Here is a 24,372-nt window from a genome sequence, read left to right as displayed (position 1 = left end):
CTGGTAGAACTTTTTAATCAGCAGGACAAAAGTTAAAAAAATAACTTTGGCAGAAACTCATCATTCTACAAGTTTGACAGTAGATGAGTACATTTACTGAATGAAATGAAACCGAGAAAGTTGAGTAAGTAAAAAGTACTAGAATGAAGAATCTATTGATTCCACACCAGGCTGTCACTGAATTGAGTTTAAATTGAGGGGGAAGTAGGGTAGTCTCAGATTCCCCACTTGTCTTCTGCAATTGAATGTTTTAAGTATGTCTATATTATTTGGCTCTTTATGGTATTTGGCAAAGAAGCAATACCTGGCAAATTTATAGCCTCTTTATTTTTATTAAAAAAAAATTTGTAAATCCTCACCCAAGGATATTTTTTTTCTATTATCAGATAGAGTGGGAGGGAGGGGGAGAGAGAAACATCAAAGTGAGAGAGAGACATTGACTGGTTGCCTCCCAAACAACCCAGACCAGGTCAGGAATCAAACTTGCAACCCAGGTACATGACCTTGACCAGGAATTGAACCCATGACCCTTGGGTCCACAGGCTGACACTCTAACTGCTGAGAAAAACTGCTCAGGGCAAAAGCTTTCTGCTTTTTCTTTTTTATTCCTCACCTGAGGATATTTTTCTACTTATTATCAGATACAGTGGGAGGGAGGGAGAAAGAGATAGAGAAACATTGACGTGATAGAACCGCATCGACTGGTTGCCTCCCAAACAACCCGACCAGGGCCAGGACGAACCGCAACCAAGGTACATGTCCTTGACCGGAATTGAACCTGTGACTCACTGGTCTGTGGGCCGACACTCTAACTGCTGAGCCAAACTAGCCAGTGCTAAAAAGCTTTCTGCTTTTATAGGTGGTATGGTTTCCTCCCCATCCTCCACTTCCACCCCTAACAGGTGGACAGAATGAAGAGAATTTTATTGCATGGATTCAAGAGAACAAAGAAGCCATGTGGTCTGGTTCTGGCCTTTAAACCACTAGAATCCCATTAAGTAGTGTAATGAGCATCAGTACCCATACAGTCAGATGAATAGCTTCCCATTGAGTGAACTTGGAAGAGAGTGAAAGGATAGAAGGCAGAAGAGTTTTCTCCCCCAGGCAGAAATCAGAAGAAACTAAATGTTCCCTTCATCTCCACTCTGTCTTATTAATCACCATCAGTTGCATCATATTGGAAACTGTGTCTGAAGTAAAAGAGACTTTAACCTTCATAAAGTCCTGTTGCCCCAGGCTGTTATATACAAAGTCCTAGACTAAGATGAAAAACAAAATTTAAATTGTAATGATGAATTAGCAAGATTGTCAGTGATCAGGAAGATGTACAGAACAAATGAAGCCTCCCACCTTGCCTCAGTCTAACATCCAAGGTGGCTCTAGGGAAATAGGGCTTGGCCAAGTCTGATCTGAAAACCAGTGGCTTAGACCATCTCTCTGTGTCTTATTTTTCATCTGCATAAGAAAGGGAAACCTTTAACTTCATTGAATATCATACATTGTGGCAGGCCAACATTCAACTAAAACAACTAGGAGGGAAACAAATTGCAGAAGAAATTGGAGAGTTCATATTTTCAAAGAAATTGGAAATCTGTGAAAATAGGGAGAAATAAATACATTTCCAAAGAAAGAAGAACCCTTCCTAGGTATACTGAGTAACACAGGCTATTTTTTTCATGTGGGTGAGAGAAGGAGGATATTTGTTGGTACTGGGTGTGGGCTAAGGATCTGGCTTGGTTCAAGAGGAGGAAATCTTCTGCAGGAAAAAGAAACTAGTAGAGCTTTTGGCAGTTATGTGGAACTGGCTTGATAGATTGGAAACTAGAGGAGTCCCAAAGGCATGTCCAGTTTTTCCATGAGATATTTGCTGAGTTCTAGGCATAGTTCAGGAGGTGGTAAGCTAGCCAAGAAAGGAAAAGTGAAAACTCTCATAGCCTTGGGGTGCTCAGGAGACAAAATCCTGCTAGAAGGAGGGGTCTGCAGCAAATATACAAGTGCCAGATTTTGAACCTGTGTGGGATAGGAGGCTAAAAGCTAAGGTCAAAAATTCTGAAAGGCAGAACTTTCAGGGATGAGGAGACAAAGATCCACCAAGGTCTTAAACACAAGTCTGTGAGGGCCATACCTGAAGGACTAGATAAAGTAGAGATGGACTGAGTCTTAACTAGAGCTGCAGCCCACCTCAGATTCATTCAATCCCATTTGGATTGAGCCCATCATCCTATTAGAGGAAAAGGCAACACTTATTGTTGAAACTATCAGCTGTAGCCTCTACAGTTCTCTCATACACAATGTCCAGCATACAATCAAAGTTATAGGCATGTGAAGAGTTAAGAAAACATGACTGATAAGTGGAAACATAATAGCAACAGAACTGCAAATGATCTGGATATTGATGACTTTAAAATGATTATGAATAATATGTTTTTTAAAAAAGAGAAAAAGGTCAATTAAATCATGGGAGAATGTCAGTGCAAGGTTGGAATATATTTTAAAAATCAAATATTGAACTGAAAAAAATATATCTGAAATTAATAGTTTATTGGATGGGTCTATGAGCAGACTGAATATAGTATAGAGTATAGCAGGATTAGTGAAGTGTAAATAGGGAAAGGGAATGGAAAGAATAGATCATAAGAGACATGGGGGAAATTGTCGAAAAGTCTAATATATGTGTAACTGAAGTTCTAGAAACTAAAGAGAGATTGGTGAGGACCAATATTTGAAGGGAGAATGGCTGAGGATTTTCCAAAACTGCTGAAAGAGATCAACCCACAAAAAAAAAAAAAAAAAAAAAATACAAAGAAAACCATACCTAAGCATCCCAAGGCATATCCCAGTCAAACTGTGGAAAACCAAAGATAAAGAGAAAATCTTAAAATCAACCAGAGAAAAAAGGCATTTCCCTAAATTGAAGAAACAACTGACATTTTAACTGAACCTATGAACACCAATAGACAATGGGATGACATCTTTAAAGTGCTGAAATTTAATGGGGAGATTAGATCATCACAACACTTCATTCCTCTATTTCTACTTTAACAAACTGGTCACCAACCTCCTCAAAATAACTATGACTCTATTCGAAGAATTACTACATAAGGTTTTCTATATTCTTTTATTAAATATATAGTAAGTCCTCACTTAATATGTTGATAGGTTCTTGGAAAGTGCAACTTTAGGTGAAACCACATATAATGAAACCAGTTTTACCACAGGCTGATTGATGTAAACAAGAGTTAAGTTCCTACAGCATATTTCTGGTCACAAAAAATCACCAAACTTCTAAATAAAGATCCAAAACAGTACTAATATTAAACTGAAATAAATGTGATCTACATATTCATTTAAGAAAGATTAATAGAAACAAGTAAGACAATTATTTTCCAACCCGCCTATTGCAGCTTAGGGAGCAAGGCAGGAACCAACCCTGTGCAGGATGCCATTCCATCTCAGGGTGCACCCACAGCCACACCCACACTTACTTATACTGGAACAATTAGACGTGCCAGTTCACCTAATGTGCACATCTTTGGGATGGGAGAGGAAACCGGAGTATCCAGAGAAAACCTACATGGACACAGGGAGAATGTGCAAACTCCACAGACAGTGGATACAGCTGGGAATCAATTTGTTTTTTCTTATCAACATAATAACAAAATGTTGAATGAAACTGTTATTTGAGGGTTTGCTGTATATGCTTATTAGATCTCTTAATCTCCAGACGGCTATTGAATCACAAAACCTTGGAGTCATACCACATAGCATGATATTGGCTTCTTTCCTAAAATCACATTGGAAACTCACTATAAATCAAATAATGCAGCACATAATTTGGATGGATAATGCTTTAAAATAGAGTTTGACGGTGGAATGAATGAATGGCTCTATAATAAGGAAACCGTGATATAATGGTAAGATACCTGAATAGTGTTAATTAAGGTGTTGGATGGAATAATGATTTATAGTTCCTTAATAGCCAGAATGTGGTCTTTACACCAAAAACAAAAGCAACAAAAGAAGAAAATAGAGCCCTGGCTGGTTTGGCTCAGCGGTTGGAATGTCGGCCCGTAGACCAGAGAGTCCTGGGTTTAGTTCCCGTGAAGGGCACGTACCTTGGTTGCAGTTTGTTCCTGGCCCTTGTTGGGGTCGTGTGGGTGGCAACCAGTCGATCTGTCTCTCTCACGTTGATGTTTCTCTCTCTCTCTCCCTCCAACTCTATCTAAAGATAAATGCAAAAATGTCCTCAGGTGAAGATAAAAAAAAAAGAAAATAGATAAATTGGACTTCATCAAAATTAAAAACTTTTGTGCTGAAAAGGACAACATTAAGAAAGTGAAAAGACACCTTACAGAAAAATCATATATCTGATAAGAAAGTTTTATCTAAAATACATAAAGAACTCTTATAACTCAATATTAAAAAGATAGATAACTTAATTGAAAAATGGGCCAAGGATATGAATAGACAGTTTTCCCAAGAAGATAAACACATGGCCAGTATGCCCATGAAAATATATTCTATCAGGGAAATGCAAATCAAAACCACAGAGATACCACTTCACATCCACTAGGATGGCTATTATAAAAAAGACAGATAGCCCTGGCCAGTTTGGCTCAGCGGTTAGAGCATCAGCCTGTGGTCCAGAGAGACCCGGGTTCGGTTCCCGCTAAGGGCACGTACTTCGGTTGCAGTTTGTCCCCGGCCCTGGTTGGTCGTGCGGTGGCAGCCACTCGATGTGTCCCTTCATGTCGATGTTTCTCTCTCTCTCTCCCTTCCTCTCTCTCCCTTCCACTCTATCTATACAAAAAAACGGAAAAATATCCTTGGGTGAGGATAAAAAAAAAATTTAAAAAAAGACAGATAAAAACAAGGATGTGAAGAAATTGGAACCCTCACACACTGCTGGTGGGAATGTAAGATGGTGCAATAAATAATATTTGTGATGACAGTGGTGATAGTGATGGTAGTAATGGTGATGTCTTTTTACCAGGTTCTGTCTTAGTCATCAGTGTTTTCAAGTGGTTCTATGAATTTTGGCAGTTTTATGGACACTTCTACTCAAACGAATAATATATCAGTAGTCATGAATTCAACCCTAGCTTCGTGTGAGCATCAGTAGGGGATCTTTTTTTAAATGCTGATACCTGGGCCTAATTATACGATATGCCAGTTTAATTGATGTGGGACAGTACTTTTTTTCTTTTTCAAAACTTCTCAGGATGTTTTGATACGCAGACAGGCTTGAGAACTACTGAGTCGAGGTGAAATCTCCAGGGTTAAGCAAAGCTTACAGCTGGGAAAGAAGGATAGACACAGGAATCAGGAGACCTGAGTGTTTAGTCCCAACTCTTCCCTTGTGACTGTGTGCTTTGAGCAAGGTTGTTAACTTCTGGGAACTTTGGTTTCTTCATCTGTACAATGGGCTGAGCACGCCCCGTGTGGGGATGTGAGGAGCACTTGAGTTCATACGTGTGATCCTGCTAAGCCTGATACCAGTCATGGACATTTTATGCCCTTTTAAAATTTTGGTTCCTTTCTTCCCTGACCTTTCATGAACTAGATATCTGTGTCATTTTTTTTTTTTTAAAAACATCGTTCTGTTTTTCTTCTGTAAAATGTAGGAGTTTGTTAAACATCATCTAAGTAAACAATAATTGAAAAAAAAAAGTCAACTAAGTTTTCTGTAGTTTTAAAACTTTTCCTTCCCTCCCATGGCCCTAATCTCTTTTTGTTTCTCATCTATATTCTCAATCCCATTGTGTTTATAGTAAGTGTTGTTTTTCTGATACCTGACAAAACTAATGGCTCATTGTATATTTTAATGAAGTGATACCAAATACTATTAACAGCCATACCCAGAGTTTAGCATGAGTTGTCTCTAATTAATAATTATGCTGATCAGGGTAATAAATCATAGGATTGGTAATAAGGGTTCACTGAATATTTTTTAAATGCTGAATAGAGTTCTCAGCCTTAGTTGTGGTTTCTGTCTGGTGGACTTGAAATAGTTCTTTGAGTCCTGGCGGCGGAGGGCTACTTCCAGATTATACATTTTTGTTAGATTTACTCTTTAACCTAAAAGGAAGGCTGGTTTAGTAACATTCACATGTGACTGTGACACAGACAGGCTCCAGGACAGTCTGACACATGCCTCCAGCTCTGCAGCTTGTGAGAAAGCTGGAGTCAACCTTCCTGGAAGATGTGGCAATACCAGCCAGACAGAGCAGGTATTGAGACAGTGCCGAGATTGGAGAGTGTAGAGCAGAACTCCGCACGTTTTAATGTGCGTGCATCCCACCTGGGGATCTGTTCCAGTGTAGATTTGGCTCAGCCGGACTGCAGTGGGGCCTGAGATTCTGCATCCCTTACAAGCTCCCAGATATTTATGTTGTTCTGTCTGCCCAGCACTTTCCCTGCCTTCCTCCAGGGAAATCTTACCTTCTCCATTCCAACCATGAAGTTCGAGGGGGAGCTTCTATGTTCTTAGGCAGTCAGTTGGTTCAGGAGCCAATCAGAATCTTCCCTGGCATTTTTGGACTAGGAACCAGAAGGCTAGTCTCCATCCTCTCTGTTGTGCTCTTTCAAGTCCCATGGAGGTAACTGATCAAAGAAGCAGAGATTAGGGGCAGAGAGTGTCTGCATAGTTCTCGGGTCTAGGTTCCAATCATCCCTAATGTATGAAACGGAATTTTAAAATAAACAATGTTGTGAGCTTTGGGGTTATATAACCAGCTCTGATGATCTAGTACAGTTCCATAAAATGTATTGGGCACTTAACCATGTGCAAGTGTGTGTTGCTAGGCCCCGAACATACAGATGCAGAGTGCATTCCCCGGCTGGGAGGTGTGGGCGGTCATGTGGCATGCGCAGTGGCAAGTAGTTATGGAAGCCCCAGAACAGGTGCCTGGATCACAGGGCGTGTGGGTAGGCCAGGCTCAGGAAAAGTTTTCTAGAAATGAAGTTTCAAAAGCAGAGTAGGAATTGTGAGGGGAGGCCCGTGAAATTATTCTAGGCAGAGAGAATGTGCTGAGCAAAGGCAAGGTGATAGTACGAAACTGTTTAAAAAACTACAGCCAGGCCCTGGCCGGTTTGGCTCAGCGGTTAGAGCGTTGGCCCGCGGACCGGAGAGTCCCAGGTTTGGTTCCTGCTAAGGGCACGTACTTCGGTTGCAGTTGGTCCCTGGCCCCAGTTGGGGTCTTGTGGGTGGCAACCACTCACTGTGTCTCTCTCACATCGATGTTTCTCTCTCTCTTTTCCTCCCTCTCTCCCTCCCGCTCTATATGAAGAAAAATGCAAAAAGTCCTTGGGTGAGGATAAAAAACATAAAAACAAAATCTACAGCCAGTGTAAGTGGGGGATGCACGGGCTGGGACAAAGGCAGTTCTGGTGAAGGGCCTTGTAGACATGCTGCAGTCAGTCAGTTCTCAAAGAAATTTATATGTATTTAAACAACAACAAGTCAGTAACAAATAACAAACTCTGATTCTCCTCCAAATACATGACTATCTGGCAGGCTCCCACCAACATCCACTCCTCTTTATTTTCTTTAAAAAAAAAACAAAAAACTTTGTCTTAGGATTGAAATGAATGTTTGAAAAACAAACCTGACCTGCTTTAAATACCGAACTCTGTTTAAATAGCACAGAGGTTGTGACATCCATTGACAAAGCCAGGAAGTTCAAAGCCCCACTGCAGACACAATGTATTGAGTTCTGCTGATGTTGGCATCTCTCCGCCTGTGGCAGGTCCTGTTGTTTGTTATTCGGATCCGTGTGTGCGAAGGAGACATTCCTCAGACCACAAAACTCTTTCTTCTTTGGAGAAAAATTTGTGTTTTTAAAAATACTTTTTGTGAGCAAGGACAATTGGTGGTAATGGCTGCTACTTTTGTGTCTCTTGAATGTCAAGTTCCAAGACATGAAATCTTTTTCATGAACAGATTTTAGCCATTTTAAAGGTTAAAAACACACACACACACACAAAACTTCATGCTTTTATTGACATCCATCTCCAGAACTTTTTCATCATCCCACACTGAAACTCTGCACCCGTTAAACACTAACTCCCCATTCCTCCCAGGCCCTGGTAACCTTATTCTATTCTGTCTCTATGAGTTTGACTACTCTAGGTAGCTCATGTAGATGGAGACATACAATATTTGTCCTTCTGTGTCCATCTGGCTTATTTCACTTAGCATAATGCCCTTTAGGTTCAGTCATGTTGTAGCATATTGCAGAATTTCTTTCCTTTTTAAGGTTGAATAGTATTCCATTGTGTGTACACATCACCTTTTGCTTGTTTATTCATCCTTCAGTGGATACATGGGGTGCTTCCAAATTTTGACTATTTTTGTTGAGTATTGCTGCTATGAACATAGATTTGTAAATACCTGTTTGAGTCCCTGCTTTCAGTGAATCCCCCCCCCCAAAAAAAAAAAACCCTGCATGGAGCTTGGTAGACCCTTGAGTTTCTGGCTGTGAGAGAGGGCTGACCTGGGAGTCAGGGTGTTCGCTCTACTGCTCGCTGCCGTGAAGCGGCCAGGCCCCTGGGGCAAATCACATACCATCTTGGTCGTGGTTTTCCCCACCGCTGAGCTTAGGGAGTCCCTTCCACCTCCGCCCTTTGGTGACTGTGCGTGAGACATTCTGTACCCAGACTTGCAGTCGGCCTCTCCTGGCTTCTGTTTGTTCCTTGGTGGGATTAGCAGCGGAGTGGGCTCTTGGCTGATCAACTGCCCCTCAGCGAGGTGGTGTTGGCTGCTACTCATCCTTATGTAGTGGCTTTTGTGAAGGGGTAGAACTTTGATGTGTGTGTGTGTGTGTGTTTGAGAGAGAGAGAGAGAGAAATGCCTCCAACAGGAGCTGCCTGCTAGGGCTGGTGATGGAAATAAAATAGAGAAGCTTAAGAAACTGAGGGCTCTTACTGAAATAGATTAAAAAGTAGCCCATGAAACTCCACTGTAGCTCCATAGTGCAAATGAATTCACTGTACATTCTCTGCAGAAATAAGTCAAAACTATTTGCGAAGTTTCAGTGAGTCAGCCAGCAGAACATTTGTTCCTTGAGAGATAAAAATTTAGAGAAGTTGAAAAAGCAGCCCGGGAGAAAGGCAAGGAGACTAGACAAACATTTCCAGGAAGCAGCAGACGGCAAAGGCACCAGCGTGGCTACTCAACCAACCTATTTTCAAGTAAGGGCTGGTTTGAAAATTTTAAGATGTGTTTTTCTTGGCAAAAGGTGCAGTTAATAGGTACAAGCAGGCCAGCTGCCTATCTCAGAGCAGATGAGATTTTTCCCAAGGTAAATAAATGTATAGAGATACAAGTCCCAGGCTGTGACTATTGCAGGGCATAGTCAGCCTCACAGACTAGCCTGAAAGTCATGTGAGAGCACCAGTCAGAGAGCAAGGAGAGAAACTGATCAAAGAAGGTTGTGAATATGTGTGTATCAAATCATCACACAATACACTTCAAGTATATAACAGTTATATTTGTCAAGTCTTCCTCGGTAAAGTTGGGGAAAAAAGCTGGTGAAAAGGAGCAAAGGCAACAGGAATTAGGGACACTTTCAGAAATTCAGTGACGTGTTCCATTGTGCTAGCTTCTAACATCACTGACGTCCCTCCGTGGACCAGAGCTCTTTCTAGCAATTCCAAGAACCACTCTCCATCAGCACCATCCGGAAAGTGTGCGAGGACTTTCTTTTAATTTTTTTTTCCTTTATTGATTTTAGAGAGAGAGGAAGGGAGAGGGAGAGAGAGATAGAAACATCAATGAGAGAGAACATCGATTGACCGCCTCCTGCATGACCCCCACTGGAGATCAGGCTCACAACCTGGGCATGTGCCCTGACCGGAATCGAACCGGCGACCTCTGGGTGCATGGGTCGACGCTCAACCACTGAGCCACACCTGCCGGGCAGGACTTTCAAAAGTAAAGCGGGTTTAACAAGATTAACTTTGGTTAAGACTAAGTAAGGGGGGGGGTGGGGAAAGAAGGAAAAAATGACAATAAAAGTAAGAATAAAAAGGAAGATGATAAAAATGGGTACAAATGAGTTAAAATATTTTTTCAAACAGCTAAATGTAGTAAGTTGGAAAACCTAGATGAAATACATATTTGGAAAAATGGAAAATGGCCAACTAGAATAAAAGAAAGAGAAGATTGGATGGAAAAACTGGAAATGGCAAACTGGAGTTAAAAAGAAAGAGAAGACTTGATTAGAACAGCAGCCATTCACGATCACCCCCAACTAGAAGTGTCCATAGAAGAGATCACCGTTACCCTTTACAGGAAAAGGAGGGAAGCTTATGAACTAACTTACGTGGTTAGTATAACTTTCCAAAACCAGACAATTGTATTGCAAGATAATACAATTTTAGGCCCATTGTATTTATCCCGTAGATGCAAAGGTCCTCAATAAAGCAGAAAGGAGGCGGTGTGGAGGAACAGGTGCCATTCATCATACTTATTACGATAAAGCCCACTACCCAGCACTTTGGAAAATTTCCTTCTTTGCTCTTTGGATTCTGCTTTGCAATGGACTCTGACCCTGTCGCCACTTCTTTTTTATTCCTGAAGACAACACAGGTCTTTTTTGTTGTCAAGGTTTGGGGCTACAAATCAGTGAAGGGAAGTAAACAGAAAGTGACCCCAAATGCGTGAACTACAAAGGTTCCAAAATCTCACAAAGTTTGTATTCTGAGACTTTGTATTTCCGGACTTCTTTTTGAGATAGTAAATGAGTGACGATGGGACTCAGTAAACGTACTCTTTCCTTCTGACCATCTACTCGCTTGGCGACCCAAACAGGCTCTATGACAGCATGTGAAGTCCCCTTGAGTGACAGGGTAGTTGACATTTCCGAAAGCATCCAGCCTGGACCCATCCCAATACAGCCTGCTTCTTACTTCTTTCAAGAAAGCCAGTCCTAGGGGTGACCTTCCCAGTGGAAGCAGTTTGTCATTCCAGAATTCAGAATTCTGGGGAAAAAAACATCTTTTCCTGAGCAGACTTTCTAAATGTTGACAAAACAGGGTCTTTGGTTCACATACATTCTTTGTGCCAACAGTGTAGAGGCACTGCAGGGGTTCTGTCACTGACATTCCTAAGAGACTTTTCTGTCATTTCTAGCTCAGGCAGATGTGGGAGTCCCCCCCTCCACCCGCTTCTAGATATAATAAATGCAATGATTTAATTGCTCTCTTCCCCTGGAAGCACCTGGTTTATTAGAATGTGTGACATGGGTGGAAAGAGACATTAGGACAAGGAAAAGTCGCTGCTACAGTCAAAGGCAGATGCCAGCTTTTATCTGGAGGATCTGGGAACAGGTTAATGAGCACCATTGACCTTGGGGATTAATTCTGCACAGCTGAGACGAAATGCAAATAAGTGTTCTTATCGCACCCTGCCCTGCCGACAGGAGTGAGACATTGGCTCGGTGCCTCCTCTTCTGAAGAGTTTAGAAATGAAATGCTGCTTTAAAGATTCCCACCTCCAAAATAGACTAGGGTTTAGCATTTTCTGCACCAAACGCTTTGCTCAGAGGCAACACTACAGGGGACTAGGTGTGGGGGGGAAATGTTGTGAAATGGAAAGAAAGGTTAATGTCAGGGATCTGACCTAATGTGAGCCAAGCTTGTGAAGAGTGACTTTGGAGAAGGTTACTGAAGTCCTACCACTCTGATGACCTTTTGTTGGAATTATTTCTGCAGATGATCACAGCTGGTTTATCAATACTGCTGTTTGATGTGATCCTGACCAGTGCGACTGTGGGATGGTAAGTCTTTGTTTGCACAGAGAGAGGAAATGGAAATGAGTTGTTTGGGTTTCATTAGGATATTAATTTCTGCTTTCAAATGTTGAAGAAAGGTGATATGTGTTGGGCATATATTTTATTGACATTTAAATATACATTCAGAATGCTGCCTTGCCGGTTTGGCTCAGCAGTTAGAGCGTCAGCCCATAGAACCCAGAGTCAAGGGTTCGATTCTCAGGCACAGGCATGTACCTCAGTTGTGGGTTCAATCGTGGGTTACAACACAGGAGGCAACCAATTGATGTGTTTCCCTCACATCGATGTTTCTGTCCCTCTCCCTCCCTCCAACTCTGAATAAATAAATAAATAGATAGATAGATAGATAGATAGATAGATAGATAGATAGATAGATGGTGCCTGGCTGGTGTGGCTCAGTGAGCGTCGTCCCATGGACTGAGAGGTCCTGATTCGATTCCCAGTCAGGGCACATGGGTTGTAGGCTCAATCTCCGGTGGGGGCCTGTAGGAGGCAGCCAATAGATGTTTCCATCTCTCCCTCCCTTTTTCTCTAAAAAAAAAAAAAAAAAAAATCAGTAAAAATGTATTTTTAAAAAATCAATGGAAAAATATCCTTGAGCGAGGATTAAAAAAATAAAAGAATACGAGCAGAGTGCATATATCATGAATATACAACTTGCTGGCTTTTCACAAGCTGAATATATCATACCTACTATGGCCATGCAGATGAAAACAGTAACATTTCAGCCGTTTGTCCACACAGGAGTAACCACTGTTGGCAAACCACTATTTTACACGTACAGCTATGTTGGGGTTTTTTCCTTTGATCCTTCAATTCATTTTCTCTGAGACAAGCTCCGAAGCACCCTTGTTTAGAATGCACTCCCGCATTTGCTTAAAAACAGCACTGCCTCTCTCTGTGGTATTTGAACAGTGACCTGAAGGAAGTGAGGAAGTGAGTCATGGGCTTATAGGAAGGAACAGCAAATGCAAAGGCCCTGAGGGTGCTTGGTCAGCTCGAAGGGCCAGGTGACCAGAGCAGTGTGACGAGAGGCAGCGTAGTAGGAGGAGAGGCTAGAGAGGTAGTTGGCAGTGGACCATATGGGGCCATAAAGGCCATTGTAAGGACTTTCCTTTACCCTGAGTGAGGGGGATGCGAGGAGAGGATTTTGAGCTGCACACCCCACGGGGTAGCATGGAGGCTTTGTTGTAGAGCAGGCGGGGAGGAAGCAGAGACCAGATGAAGGCTCTGGCCATGATCTCGGTGCAGGAGGGCCAGGACCAGGCTGACAGCAATGACGATAGTAGCTGTGGAGGGATGCCAGCGACGTTCCGAGAGTAGGGGCAACAGGGTTTGAGAGAAAGGAGCCTAGGATGATTTCCACGTTTCTGGCCTGAGCATTGGCCAGAATGCAGTTGCCTTTTACTGAGGTGGGGAAGAGCAGGGTTGTGTAAGTTGGGGGTGGAGGTTTGGATGCATTAAGGCTGGGGTCCGTTACACCCGAGAGTTGAGATTTCAGTAGGTAGGTGACTATGGTGGTCTGGAGGTCAGTAGTCGGGAGAGCCTTTCTGTGCCTTGACCGCGGTGTGCACGTTCCCAGCTCAGAGCCTTTGGGCTCATCGGCGCAGCCTGGAATGCTCTGCACCCAGCTTTGTAGGTGTCCAGCAGCTTTTCGTCCTCCAGGTCCCCACATCCAGGCAACTCAGAAAGGCCTTCCCTGACCACACGCTATAGGAATCCCCCCAGCCGCTCCCCGTCGCCTTGTTTCTGTCCTTCCTGGCGGTTCTGACAGCTGTCACCTTGCTTGCACCTTGTTCTGCTTTTAATGGTCTGCCTCCCTCCTAGAAGGCAGTGTCCCCCCAAGGCGTGTGGGCTCCATGCAGGGGGCAGGAGAGAGCTGGTGAAGGGTATTGACAGGTGACTGAAGCACGTGGCCACTTTCGAAGGATGGCTGAGGCCGCCGCATGGGACCGTGGCTGTGGGGAGGGTGCCCAGGAGACAGATGTGGGGGTTGTGATGGTAACTGCAGGTCACAGCTCCTAGAAAAGGCCACATGTCCCTGCCCCATAGCCTCAGAGCCTGTGCTTCGCAAAGGGGCTTTGACCAACTGCTAACAAAGACACGTGGAAGATGCTCACGCGTGTTACTGCCATAGTGTGATAGCCCAACTGGAGCTCCTCGCCTTGTCCCTTACAGACAGACCGTGGAGCTCTGGGACAGAGGAGACAGGTCCTTTGGGCTTGTTAGGGCCCCTGTGCCTCTGTGGTTCTGCTCCAGGGCCAGCTGGTCACAGCCACGCTGGGAGCAGAATGAAGCCATCTGGTGCGATCCACCTCTAACTCTACCTTCTTCCCACTGACAAGCTGACCAAGTTGACTTGGATCGTCTGCTGATTTCTGTATGCCGACCGGTTGATGCCTTCATTACCAAGGATTCTGGTTGTCATCTGCAGCAGAGGGGAAGGTGGAGGAGGGGTCACGGGGAGTTTAAAGTATTAAAACTGCTCATTGCTCCCCTTGACAATGGGCATGCTCCATTTGGGGGTATCTACTTACGTATTCTTCAACTATATAGTCACACATGCTGTTTGAAGCAATAAAGACACGCATCTCGTAGAACTGAAGGTCTGTTACCTTTCTCTCCCACTATTACCACTTGCCAAAAGGCCTAACAGTTTGGTTTAATGGTGAGAAAAATGCAATCAGTGTTTGGTTATGGATGTATATGCCAACGAAGTGTGCTCCATTGTCTCCACAATGAAACTACATCGAGTGGTTTTTCCTTGTCACCCAGGAGTAGTTTAGCCCTTGCTGGGTCTTCGCCTGGCCCTAAGGCTGCTGGTTGGAGACACACAGCTTTCCTTCCCGGTGACCACGCTGCCCGCTGCCTGCTGCTTGGCCTCAACCGCTGTTGCAGCAGGTGAGGGAGAGTAATTAATATTCATGTGGCTGCTTACTGGCCTCCTCTCCTTTGTTCTAGGAAGAGAAACAAGCCCAGGGCCACTGTAAGGTAATGCTGTGTCCATTCCAGTTTGGGGATATTGTTTGGCAGGTTCCCCCGACTCCCACCTCCTAGAATGGCACTTTGAAATTGAAGCATAGACAAGTTTTAGAACAGGTTTTTACATTTCTTTACCAGTATTATGGAAAGAAAGAGCATATTGTTGCTTAGTGTTGCTCAAGGAAGGCATAGTTCTAGGAGAATCGGTTTTTTTTCATGCAATTCTAAGAGCTGATCCCCCCCCCCCCTTTCTTTGCATTTGTTTGCAAGTTAAACCTGCAGAATTGTCACCTGTGTGACTCGAGAACCTTAGTGCTGCTGGTGGGGGCTGGTGCTGGGGCCTGGTGTGCCCAGGGCAGCCTCTGGTCTCTCAGGACTTCTTGCGAATAATCCCCTGGCTGGCTGTCATAGCCACAAAACAGAGTATTATTTTTAAATGTCAGCAGTAGATTCCCACAGGATAGATGAGAGAGGCAGGGCCAGGCTCCGTGGATACCATGATGAGGAAGTCCCCGTGGTAGCTTTGCACCCCATGTGGCTTTGGGCTGGAAGATGTTCATTCAGCAAACAGATATTTACTGAGGGTCTGATATGTACCAGGACGGTTCTTGGATAAAAACTGAAAGATCGCTGCCCCTGTGATGTCTGTTGTTGCTCATCTCCCTGCCCCAGGGCAGGTTCCTATCCAAACCATCCAAACGAACAGAAATGGATCTTTTGGCTCATAGCATTCAGAAAAAGGGATTCTCTCCTCTCTTGGGAGCCCCTAATGGAGGCTTTTCTGGCCCCAAGAAGAAAAATGGAAGAAAAATAAAAATTAGGAAATACTTCTATACCCTTCTCTTCTTCCTGATCTCGCCTCCTCTTCCTTTTAATAATAATAACCAACCATTTATTAAGCAACTACTATGTTTCAGACATTTTTTTAGATTAATATTGTCTTATTAAGTTTTACAGTAACCCTCCAAGTTATCCCCATTTTAAAGATGAAGAAGCTGAGGTTCAGAGACATGTAAGTGATTTTTCCCCCAAAGATTTTATAGCTACTAGGTGATTGGACCAGGATTCAAACCAAGGCCCCATAACCTGCTATATACCTCCCCAGAGCTGGTTCGGGAAGCGCCGAAGATTTACTGGCAATGTAGATAGTGTCTAGGTGGAAGTGGGTCATAAGAGAGGTAGAAGAAAAATTGACCCAAAGGTTCCCACCAGTGTAATCATTGATAAAGAGCATCTAGATGATTGGCCGCAAACAGAAGTGTTACCTAGGACAAGACTGCTGTTTCTTGTTCAGGGATTGACATGGTCGACTACGTTCCAGTAGAACATTTTTAGGAAAAAGATCTCATTGGCAGCCCTGACCGGTTTGGCTCAGCGGTGGGAACATCCGCCCTCAGACTGAAGGGTCTTGGGTTCGATTCCCAGTCAAGAGCGTGTACCTGGGTTGCAGGTTCGACCCCTGATCCAAGTCTGGGTCTTGCAGAAGACAACCAATCGATGTGTCTCTCTCACATCCATGTTTCTCTCTTCCTCCCTCCCTCCCTCCCTCCCTCCCTCCCTCCCTCCCTCCCTCCCTCCCTCCCTTTCACTCTATCTGAAATCAGTGGGAAAATATCTTCGGGTGAGGATTAACAACAACAAAAAAGATCTCATTGTCATAGATTTTTTAATGCTATAGCTATAATTCTATTAATCAACTAAAAATACTTGTTGAGTGACTGCTGTATGCAAAGTCAGTGGACATCATTAAGAAGCACAAGACATCACCCAACCATCAAGAGTTTTCAGGGGAAGAGACAGTCATAAGGGTAATTGGTAGAGTAGGATAGTAACTGTTTGAACACACGAGTGTGCAGACTGAGGGAAGAAGAGAGGACGGGGTGATCAGGGCTTGAAACCAGGCCTTATGTAGAAGGGAGAGGCTTAGCTAGGGTGTGGGTAGAAGATTCGCCCCTCTGGCCCCAGGAAGACAGGGAAGGATGGAAGGGCAGGAGGTGCTAATGATGAGACATGATGTATGAGCAGAGGTGGTAAACTGAGTGTGAGAAGCGAGAGTGAGGTGGCGCTCCAGCGGGGAGGCTGTGGGGTCTGAGCGGCGCAGCCGCCATCTGTGACTGGCCGTCTGTCTGTGACCGGCCGTCTGTCTGTGACTGGCTGTTTGTCTGTGACCGTCTGTCTGTCTGTGATGGGCTGTGCCTCCAGGCTGTGCCCCAGCCCGTGACCTTTAGGGTGAGCCCAGACAAAGTGGAGAGAAAGGCTGTGTGTACCCAAATCAAGGAAATAGCATGTGTGATTATTGCAAAAGGAACCTTGACTTTGGAATTTCCTGATTTTTGAGAACTCTTGAGTTTAAGGATGGTGTGTTTTCAGCCTCCAAGAATTTTCCAACCACAAAGTGAACCACCAGAAGAGGAGTGTCAGACTGTATTTCAGATTTTCTGTCTTTTGCGCAGAGCTGGTCTGCATTATCCATAGACTGGTTGTTTTTCAAGCCATGACGGGGTGACCGGCTCTCCACCCCGGGCAGAGGCGGGCTGGTCTGTCCCGTGGGAGCTTGGACTGGTGAGACAGCACACAGGGCAAGGGCCTGTTCTGTTTGTCTGGGTAGCTATTGTTTCTTGTTTTTTTGCCTTTCAAATTTGTAATTAGTCAACATTTAGAAATCAGGTAACTTCCCATAAAAGTCCAGATCTCCAGATTCTTTTGAAAACGTGGAAGAGCTGTTATGTGGGGCCTGTACTTCCCCGCGGCAGCAGGTGCTGGAGCGGTCGAGGCTGCCCCTCCCGTGGACATGGGCCCTTGGAGTCTGCATGCCCTGTCGCTCCCGGCCGGTGAGGCAGAGGCCCCTGTGGGCGCCTCCAGGAGCGGGGCCGCGTCTGTCCACCTTTGCATCTCTCCACCTCGTACTGAGTGCTTGCTCAACAAACCGGTGGCCAGCCTCCTAAATACACACCCGAGAAAAATGAAAAATCTAAGTGCCCAGTGTCAGTCAGCTTTTAACGTCTTTAACTAAAAGCAACTGCTCTTGCCTAGCGAATGATCTTGTTTTTAATTTTATAAAAACAGTCTGTGGCAAGCCCAGTAATTTAAATATCCAGATTGAGAGTTATTCATCTTTTTTAAATTAATAGAGCTTCATGGTATGTATTGGTATGAATTCCCTCTTCCAAAATTCCAGCGAAGAGGATTGAATCCATACCCTGTCGAGTAGAACGAATTGTGGGTGCCTCCTCTTTGAGTGCTTCTTAGCCCAGGAGAGACCCTGTTGTCTTTGGAATGGTTTAGGTCCAAGGAGGGAGAGGAACAACCAAAGTACAGCCACTTTGTTGTCAGGATTCCGTGATCAGTTTCTAGCCTTGCCAGGCATTCACTGACCCTGCCATGATCATGGGTTTCCAATATGAGGATCACTTGAACTTGATCCCAGCACAACACACCTCACTAACACCAAGAGTCTTTAGAAAATGATCTTATAGCATCTTTGAGTAAAGAGGTCTTAAACCTTTAACTTCAGGGGTCTGCATAGAGACCGCCCAAGTCTGTTGATGGGAAGAATGAATTTAAGGGTGAAAAAGGAACTTTTCTCAACACACTGCAAAATGCATCACAGCATCTGAAACTTAGTTTTTCTATTAGATTTTAAAATGTGAAATTTCCTCTTTAAAATGCTAAGAAGGGGCCCAGCTGGTGTGGCTCAGTGGTTGAGCGTTGACCCAGGCACCAAGAGGTCTCAAGTTCGATTCCTGGTCAGGGCACATGCTCAGGTTGTGGGCCCGATCCCTAGTGTGGGGGATGCAGGAGGCGGCCAGTTGATGTTCTCTCTCATTGATGTTTCTCTCTCTCTCTCCTCTCCCTTCTTCTCTCTCTAAAATCAATAAAGAAAAAAAATTAAAATGCTAAGAAGGACCTTCTAAATAACTATTGTATATTATCTCTCAGCACCAAGTTATTCATCAGATTATGAACTGTCACTCAGCTAGTCCCCAGTGGGATGGTACATTATATTAGGCAGATATATTTTGGTGAGGAAGATAGTTTGAAATATACATGGGAGAAAGGGGAGCAAGTCTAAGAATTCCATTGTTGACGAAAGAACATCGAAGCCTAGAGCAAAGTTTCACAAGAGTTTACTTGAGCCAAATTCGAGGACATGCCCAGAAGCAAGATCTCCTCAGACGGAGAAAATGCTCCCGAGAATGGCAGCGTTCCAGTCCCGTTTATGCCTTAGAATCAAAGGAGGAAACGGAAGGAAGGTACGTGAAATCCATTGGTGGGAGGTTAAGGCGGCGGGAGAAAGCACAGTGGGAAAATTTCTAGGATTAGATGAAAGCAAAATGGAGTACCATACTTGTTTTACATTAGTGGGTGCAGGATGATTAATGTTAATTATGTTAATGTTAGTAATTAGCATTTATAGCACATAGAGGTGGTATATGGGGGAACAAGGTAACAGTGAGGGTTCTGTGGTGTCTCGCTCTGGTGCCTGCCATTATGCCTTTGAGGGGTCTGGACAAGAAAGTTACTCTGACATTTCAAAGGTATGTTATCTTAGATGCATGAGAACAGTGGACAGGGCTCACTTAAGGTCAAGATTGACCTTGGCTCCCTGGCTGGTTTGGCTCAGCGGTTAGAGCGTTGGCCTGCGGTCCAGAGAGACCCGGGTTCGGTTTCTGCTAAGGGCATGTACCTCAGTTGCAGTTTGTCCCCGGCCCTGGTTGGTCGTGTGGGAGGCAGCCACTCGATGTGTCCCTTTCACGTTGATGTTTCTCTGTCTCTTTTCCTGTCTCTCCCTTCCACTCTACCTGAACAAAAAGTGGAAAAATGTCCTGGGGTGAGGATTAAAAAAAAAAAAAGATGACCTTCACTAAGGAAGCTCCGGGCCTGGGATGTGCCTACCCACCATGGCCTTCCCAGTTAGGAATTTATGATGAGACCATCCTGTGTGGTGCCCTCTGGCCACTGAGCTTGTCGAGTTTACTACATAGCCCTTTTACGTTCACACATCGTTCATGAGTGCATGTTTATTGGATGCTACATTACGTGCTGGGCCTGCAGCTGGGAAAAGGATAGCGTCTCTGTCCTCCGTCTAGTGGGTTCAATTGGAATTCACTGGATAACCACAATAATAAATAAATGTAAAATTGAGATGGGGCCTTTGGCACCCGATGAGAGAAAAGAGAAGGACTGGAGAGACGCTGAAAATAACCGCCTGGAAGCGGAGTGAGTGATGAACATCTCTGGCTGGGTATGCGCTGCACTCCGATGTTTACGTTAGTTACACGAGGGTTGTTCATTTCAGGAATGATGGGGATTACGAGATTTGCAAACAGTTCTGCAAAGCTCTGGCTTAAATAGTTGTAATGCTATTAAGATTCCTGCACCCGTCAGCTTCTCCTGCTGTTTAGAAAACAACATCAAAGCTCACCTCCCTGGCTCTCTTAACAGTAAATTGAACCAAGGTTTGTTTTCAGTTCAGCATTCACTACGCTGCTTTGGTGTTTCAGAAAACAGCTGGGCCAAGGCATGAAATACAAGGTTATTCCACTCCAGCATGTTCCAAGGCTGGGCGAGGAAAAGTGGCCGAGAGCCTGTTCTTTTCCCTGCTGATTAAGGAGGATCAGTGGGAACTGTAGAAAGCAGGGAGCCCCCCGTTACATGTGCAGAAGTAAAACCCTCCCAAACCCAAAGCTCTGTGTGGCCCTTTCCTCGGGTCACGGTCACTGTGCCCTGGCCCAGGTGTGGAAGACCGCGGTGTATGGCGGGCACATCCTTTAAGAACTGCTGAAGGGAACAACACACCTGCTTGAAAGAAAAGTCAGGCCTTTAGAGGTGAGCCTCTGGACAAAAATAAACGGCTTCCCTTCACCACCGCCTCTTCATCCAGAGAAGAGGCAGTAGAACGAACGAATCCTCCAGCGCCTGGGCCCTGAACGAGGCCGGGGACAAGCACAAACGTGTCAGGTTTCAAAATATGGTCTTTTGGTACTTGGACCCCAGTTTCACACAGAAACAATCCTATAAACAATGACTGTAGATCTAAGGAGGTCGCCAGAAGTTTCTTTGGTTCATAGTGTAGACACCAGCTTCGCCTACAGTATTGTGAATTAAATGTGTATTTAAAGAGATTTTATTGACGTACTGTTGCTATAATATTTCTGTAGGAAAGAGAAAAGTACATGCGGGCCTGGCGCCGGGCACACGTCTCCTCATGCCCCAGACCTTTCCGTCCCAGTCCTTGGCCTGACGGGGCACATCCTCCCGGCCCCCTCCCCCGCGCCGAGCGCCTCTCTCTGCCCTCACCCGGAGTGTTAGTCTCCAAGGAGAGGAGATGGCGGTGGTTCAGGGCATTTTCCCACTCTCTGGGGTTGACAGTTGGGTGACGAAGGTGTAGAATTGTTCCCTGTTGCTCAGAAAGCAGAACTTGGACTCACAGAGGAGGTTGAAGAAGCAGCTGTTGGGTCAGTGTGAGGAAGGGCTCCTCCTGGAGGGAGGCGCCAGGGGCCTGGTGCTCCCACGGGTGAGAGGGCCGATGGGCTGGCATCCATGGCTCAGCCCTCGGCAGCGGGGCAGGCGTGCTTTGCCCAGTGGGATGTGCCCTACGGGAGGTCTTCGAGCAGAGGCGGGGAGGCCAGCTGTGAGGGCCAGTGAGGAAGGCACTGCTGCTCGGGGAGGGGACTGCATTGGAAATATTTGACTGCTTGTCCATTATGGCCAAGCAGGGGGTAGTTGCTGCAGGCACAGCCGTCCAAGCCTCGCAGACACTGTTAGACGTGCTCTCCGGTGGTACAGGAAACACTGAATGACGTGCGCGGGACTACACAGCCAATACATGCCTGAGCCCTTATTGGAACTGTTTATTGTTTTTCTAGTCTCGCACTTAGTCCTACACTAAAGCTGGTAAATGGTACAAGTTATGGCCTATGTCAGACTCACCCACATGGGGGGACATTTCTCACTGGGACGATAATGCGCACAGCCTATGTGTGTCATATACGCGGGACCCCAAACAGATGTTAGAACTGTAAAGGCGCCGAGCCAGGGGGCATGTGTGTTGTGCGCGGGTCTAAGGGAGGAACGGGTAGAATCGAAAGGGCTTTCGGCTCCCTGAACATGAGCATGTCGTCGTTGGGGGATCCCCTCCCCATCACAGTCCTTTCCTGGTCGCCCAGCCCAGTCCTCAGAAATACCTTTTGGGAAGGACAGGATTCAGACCGACACCAGACTGTCTACGGAGAAGTTGGAAATAGAAAATGCGCAGACCTTTGGACGTATTGCATTTTAGGCAGGTTGAAGTATTCAGCTCCTCGTCCTCGCACGGTCTTGGTTCCCCCGCAGCGGGTTCCTTGTCAAAGCCCTGACCGTGCTTCTGCTCTGGCGCGGAATCCATGATTCCCCACTAGTATGTTCATCTTAAACATTCCGTTGGTCTCAATGAAACAAAAGGATTCAGATACTGTCACCTTATGATTCTGTTAAGAATTATGGATACTTGGATGATTTCAACCCTCTACAAAAGGCAGCAGGCTGCCCTGTGGAAAGCCCTCCTCTGTGGCTTCCACCAGAGGGCATTAACCGAGGTCGCCGCCGCCTGGGCGGACACGCCGACACGCCACCTTCTTCCCCAGGGAAGGCACCAAAACCACCTCGCAGCCCGCTCCCTCCCACCACATAGCTGAGGTGTACTGTGGACGATCGGGGGGTCCCTGGGCCTGACCTGGAAGTGGGATGAGCGTCCCAGGGGCAGAACGAGGGGCACCCCTCACCCTGCTGTGTGTGGGCGGGCGCCAGGCAGCCTCCTGGCTCTCAGGAGCAGAACGCTGACCTCTTGACGCTTTTGCAGCCTCCTGCTCGGTGGACTTGGAGAGGCCTTGCTCGTCTTCTCAGAGCGGAAGGGCGCCTAAAGGTGACCACAGGAAAAGGAGACCCGCCGCTGCCCGCTGGAGAAGACAGCCCTCGGGCCGCAGAGGTCCTTGCTAAGTGTCAGAAAGAAGAAGCAAGGATGGTGAGACCACCGCTTCTCGCTGTGTCAAGAACGCTTTCCGGGGTGTCTGGGCTGCTGCAGAGATGGACTGTGATGTCTTCCTGTTTGAGAGGTTCACCTGGGTCGTGCCGGTCCCAGTGTGCAGACAGACACGGACGCAGGATGTCCTGTGTGGGGATGGCTCTGCTCGCCTCCACTGACGTGCAGCCTCCTTGTTAAACGCCCTCACCAGGCGCTGCTCTCGCTCTGGGGTAGCGGTCCCGAGGTATTTCGTTGCACTTTTGGTTTGGTTTTGTGTTTTTTACACCTTTGGAGCCTCCTGGGACGCCTTTTCCTCACTCTCCTGCTGGCTTGCCCAGGGCCCTCACTCACCCACTCAGAATTCCTTGCGAGGGCTTCCACTGGGCAGGGGGGTGCTCTGGGCCAGGCAAGAAGCCAGCAGGACACCTCTACTCTAGAGTGAGCGCTGAAGCCTCTCTGCGGTTGTGTTCGGTTGCATTGTGTTGTATTACGTTCTGCACACTTTTTCCCCTCACAATTCAGTGAACTTGATACTTCACGTTCACCAGAGGGAATGGGGCTTATAAGCACCGATGGATGTCCTCCCTGGGCAGGTGGAAAAAAGAAACAGACATTTAACATATGACACGCACACATTACATTCATACCCCTTAGAGCTTTTAATCCATTTAACTCCCAACATCTTAGAGTAGTTTTCAAATCACTGAACCCTGAAGTATATTTTTCAGGCCAGAGTAAAACTCTACCAGGGTAGGGAACCTTTTTTCTGCCAAGGGCCATTTGGATATTTATAACATTATTCTCGGGCCATACAGAATTATCAACTTAAAAATTAGCCTGCTAGCTCTGGCCGGTTTGGCTCAGCGGTCAGAGCATCGGCCTGTGGACCAGAGTCTCGAGTTTGGTTTCCGCTGCAGTGGTTCTCAACCTTCCTAATCCCGCGACCCTTTAATACAGTTCCTCATGTTGTGGTGACCCCCAACTTCATAACTATAATTTTGCTACTGTTATGTCTTAGGTGACCCCTGTGAAAGGGTCGTTTGACCCCCAAAAGGGTTGCAACCCACAGGTTGAGAACCACTGCCTAAGGGCACGTACCTTGGTTGCAGTTTGTCCCCAGCCCTGGTTGGGGTCGTGCGGGTGGCAACCAATCACATCGATATTTATCTCTCTCTTCTTCCCTCTCTCCCTCCCGATAAATGCAAAATGTCCTTGGGTGAGGAGTAAAAAAAAATTACCCTGCTATATTCGGTCAGGCTAATTTGGTGAAGCCTGTGATGTTAGCTGGTATTGATTTCTCGGGCTGTATATGGCCCGCAGGCTGGACATTCCCCACCCCTGCAACCTTGCCCCTGTGGGAGTCAAAAGAAATGAATTTGCATGAAATGGTTATTTGATTCTGAACCCACAGTGAAGGTTTAAGAAAATGTCTAGCCCTGGCTGGTGCTTCTCAGTGGTTAGAACATAGACCCTCTCACCAAAGCGTCTCAGGTTTGATTCCCAGTCAAGGGCATGTACCTGGGTTGCATGTTTGATACCCAACCCCAGCTGGGGCGCGTGCAGGAGGCAACCAATTGATATGTCTGACACATC

The 24,372-nt window shown here is 45.7% G+C and overlaps 1 protein-coding gene across 1 annotated transcript in view; it reads left to right on the top strand.

The window, feature by feature from the left end:
• The window catches only part of TMEM241 (transmembrane protein 241), a 119,873-nt gene extending 96,326 nt beyond the window's left edge, over positions 1-23,547 (top strand). The window contains exons 14-15 of the mRNA XM_036244939.1: positions 11,716-11,780; positions 22,618-23,547. Coding sequence (XP_036100832.1) covers positions 11,716-11,780; positions 22,618-22,678 — 126 coding nt within the window. The 3' untranslated portion in view covers positions 22,679-23,547. The remainder of the gene's footprint in view (positions 1-11,715; positions 11,781-22,617) is intronic.
• Positions 23,548-24,372: the final 825 nt, after the last annotated feature.

Source organism: Molossus molossus, unplaced genomic scaffold (genome assembly GCF_014108415.1).
Source record: "Molossus molossus isolate mMolMol1 unplaced genomic scaffold, mMolMol1.p scaffold_m16_p_6, whole genome shotgun sequence".
NCBI lineage: Eukaryota > Metazoa > Chordata > Mammalia > Chiroptera > Molossidae > Molossus > Molossus molossus.
This window is presented reverse-complemented; position numbering and strand designations above follow the sequence as displayed.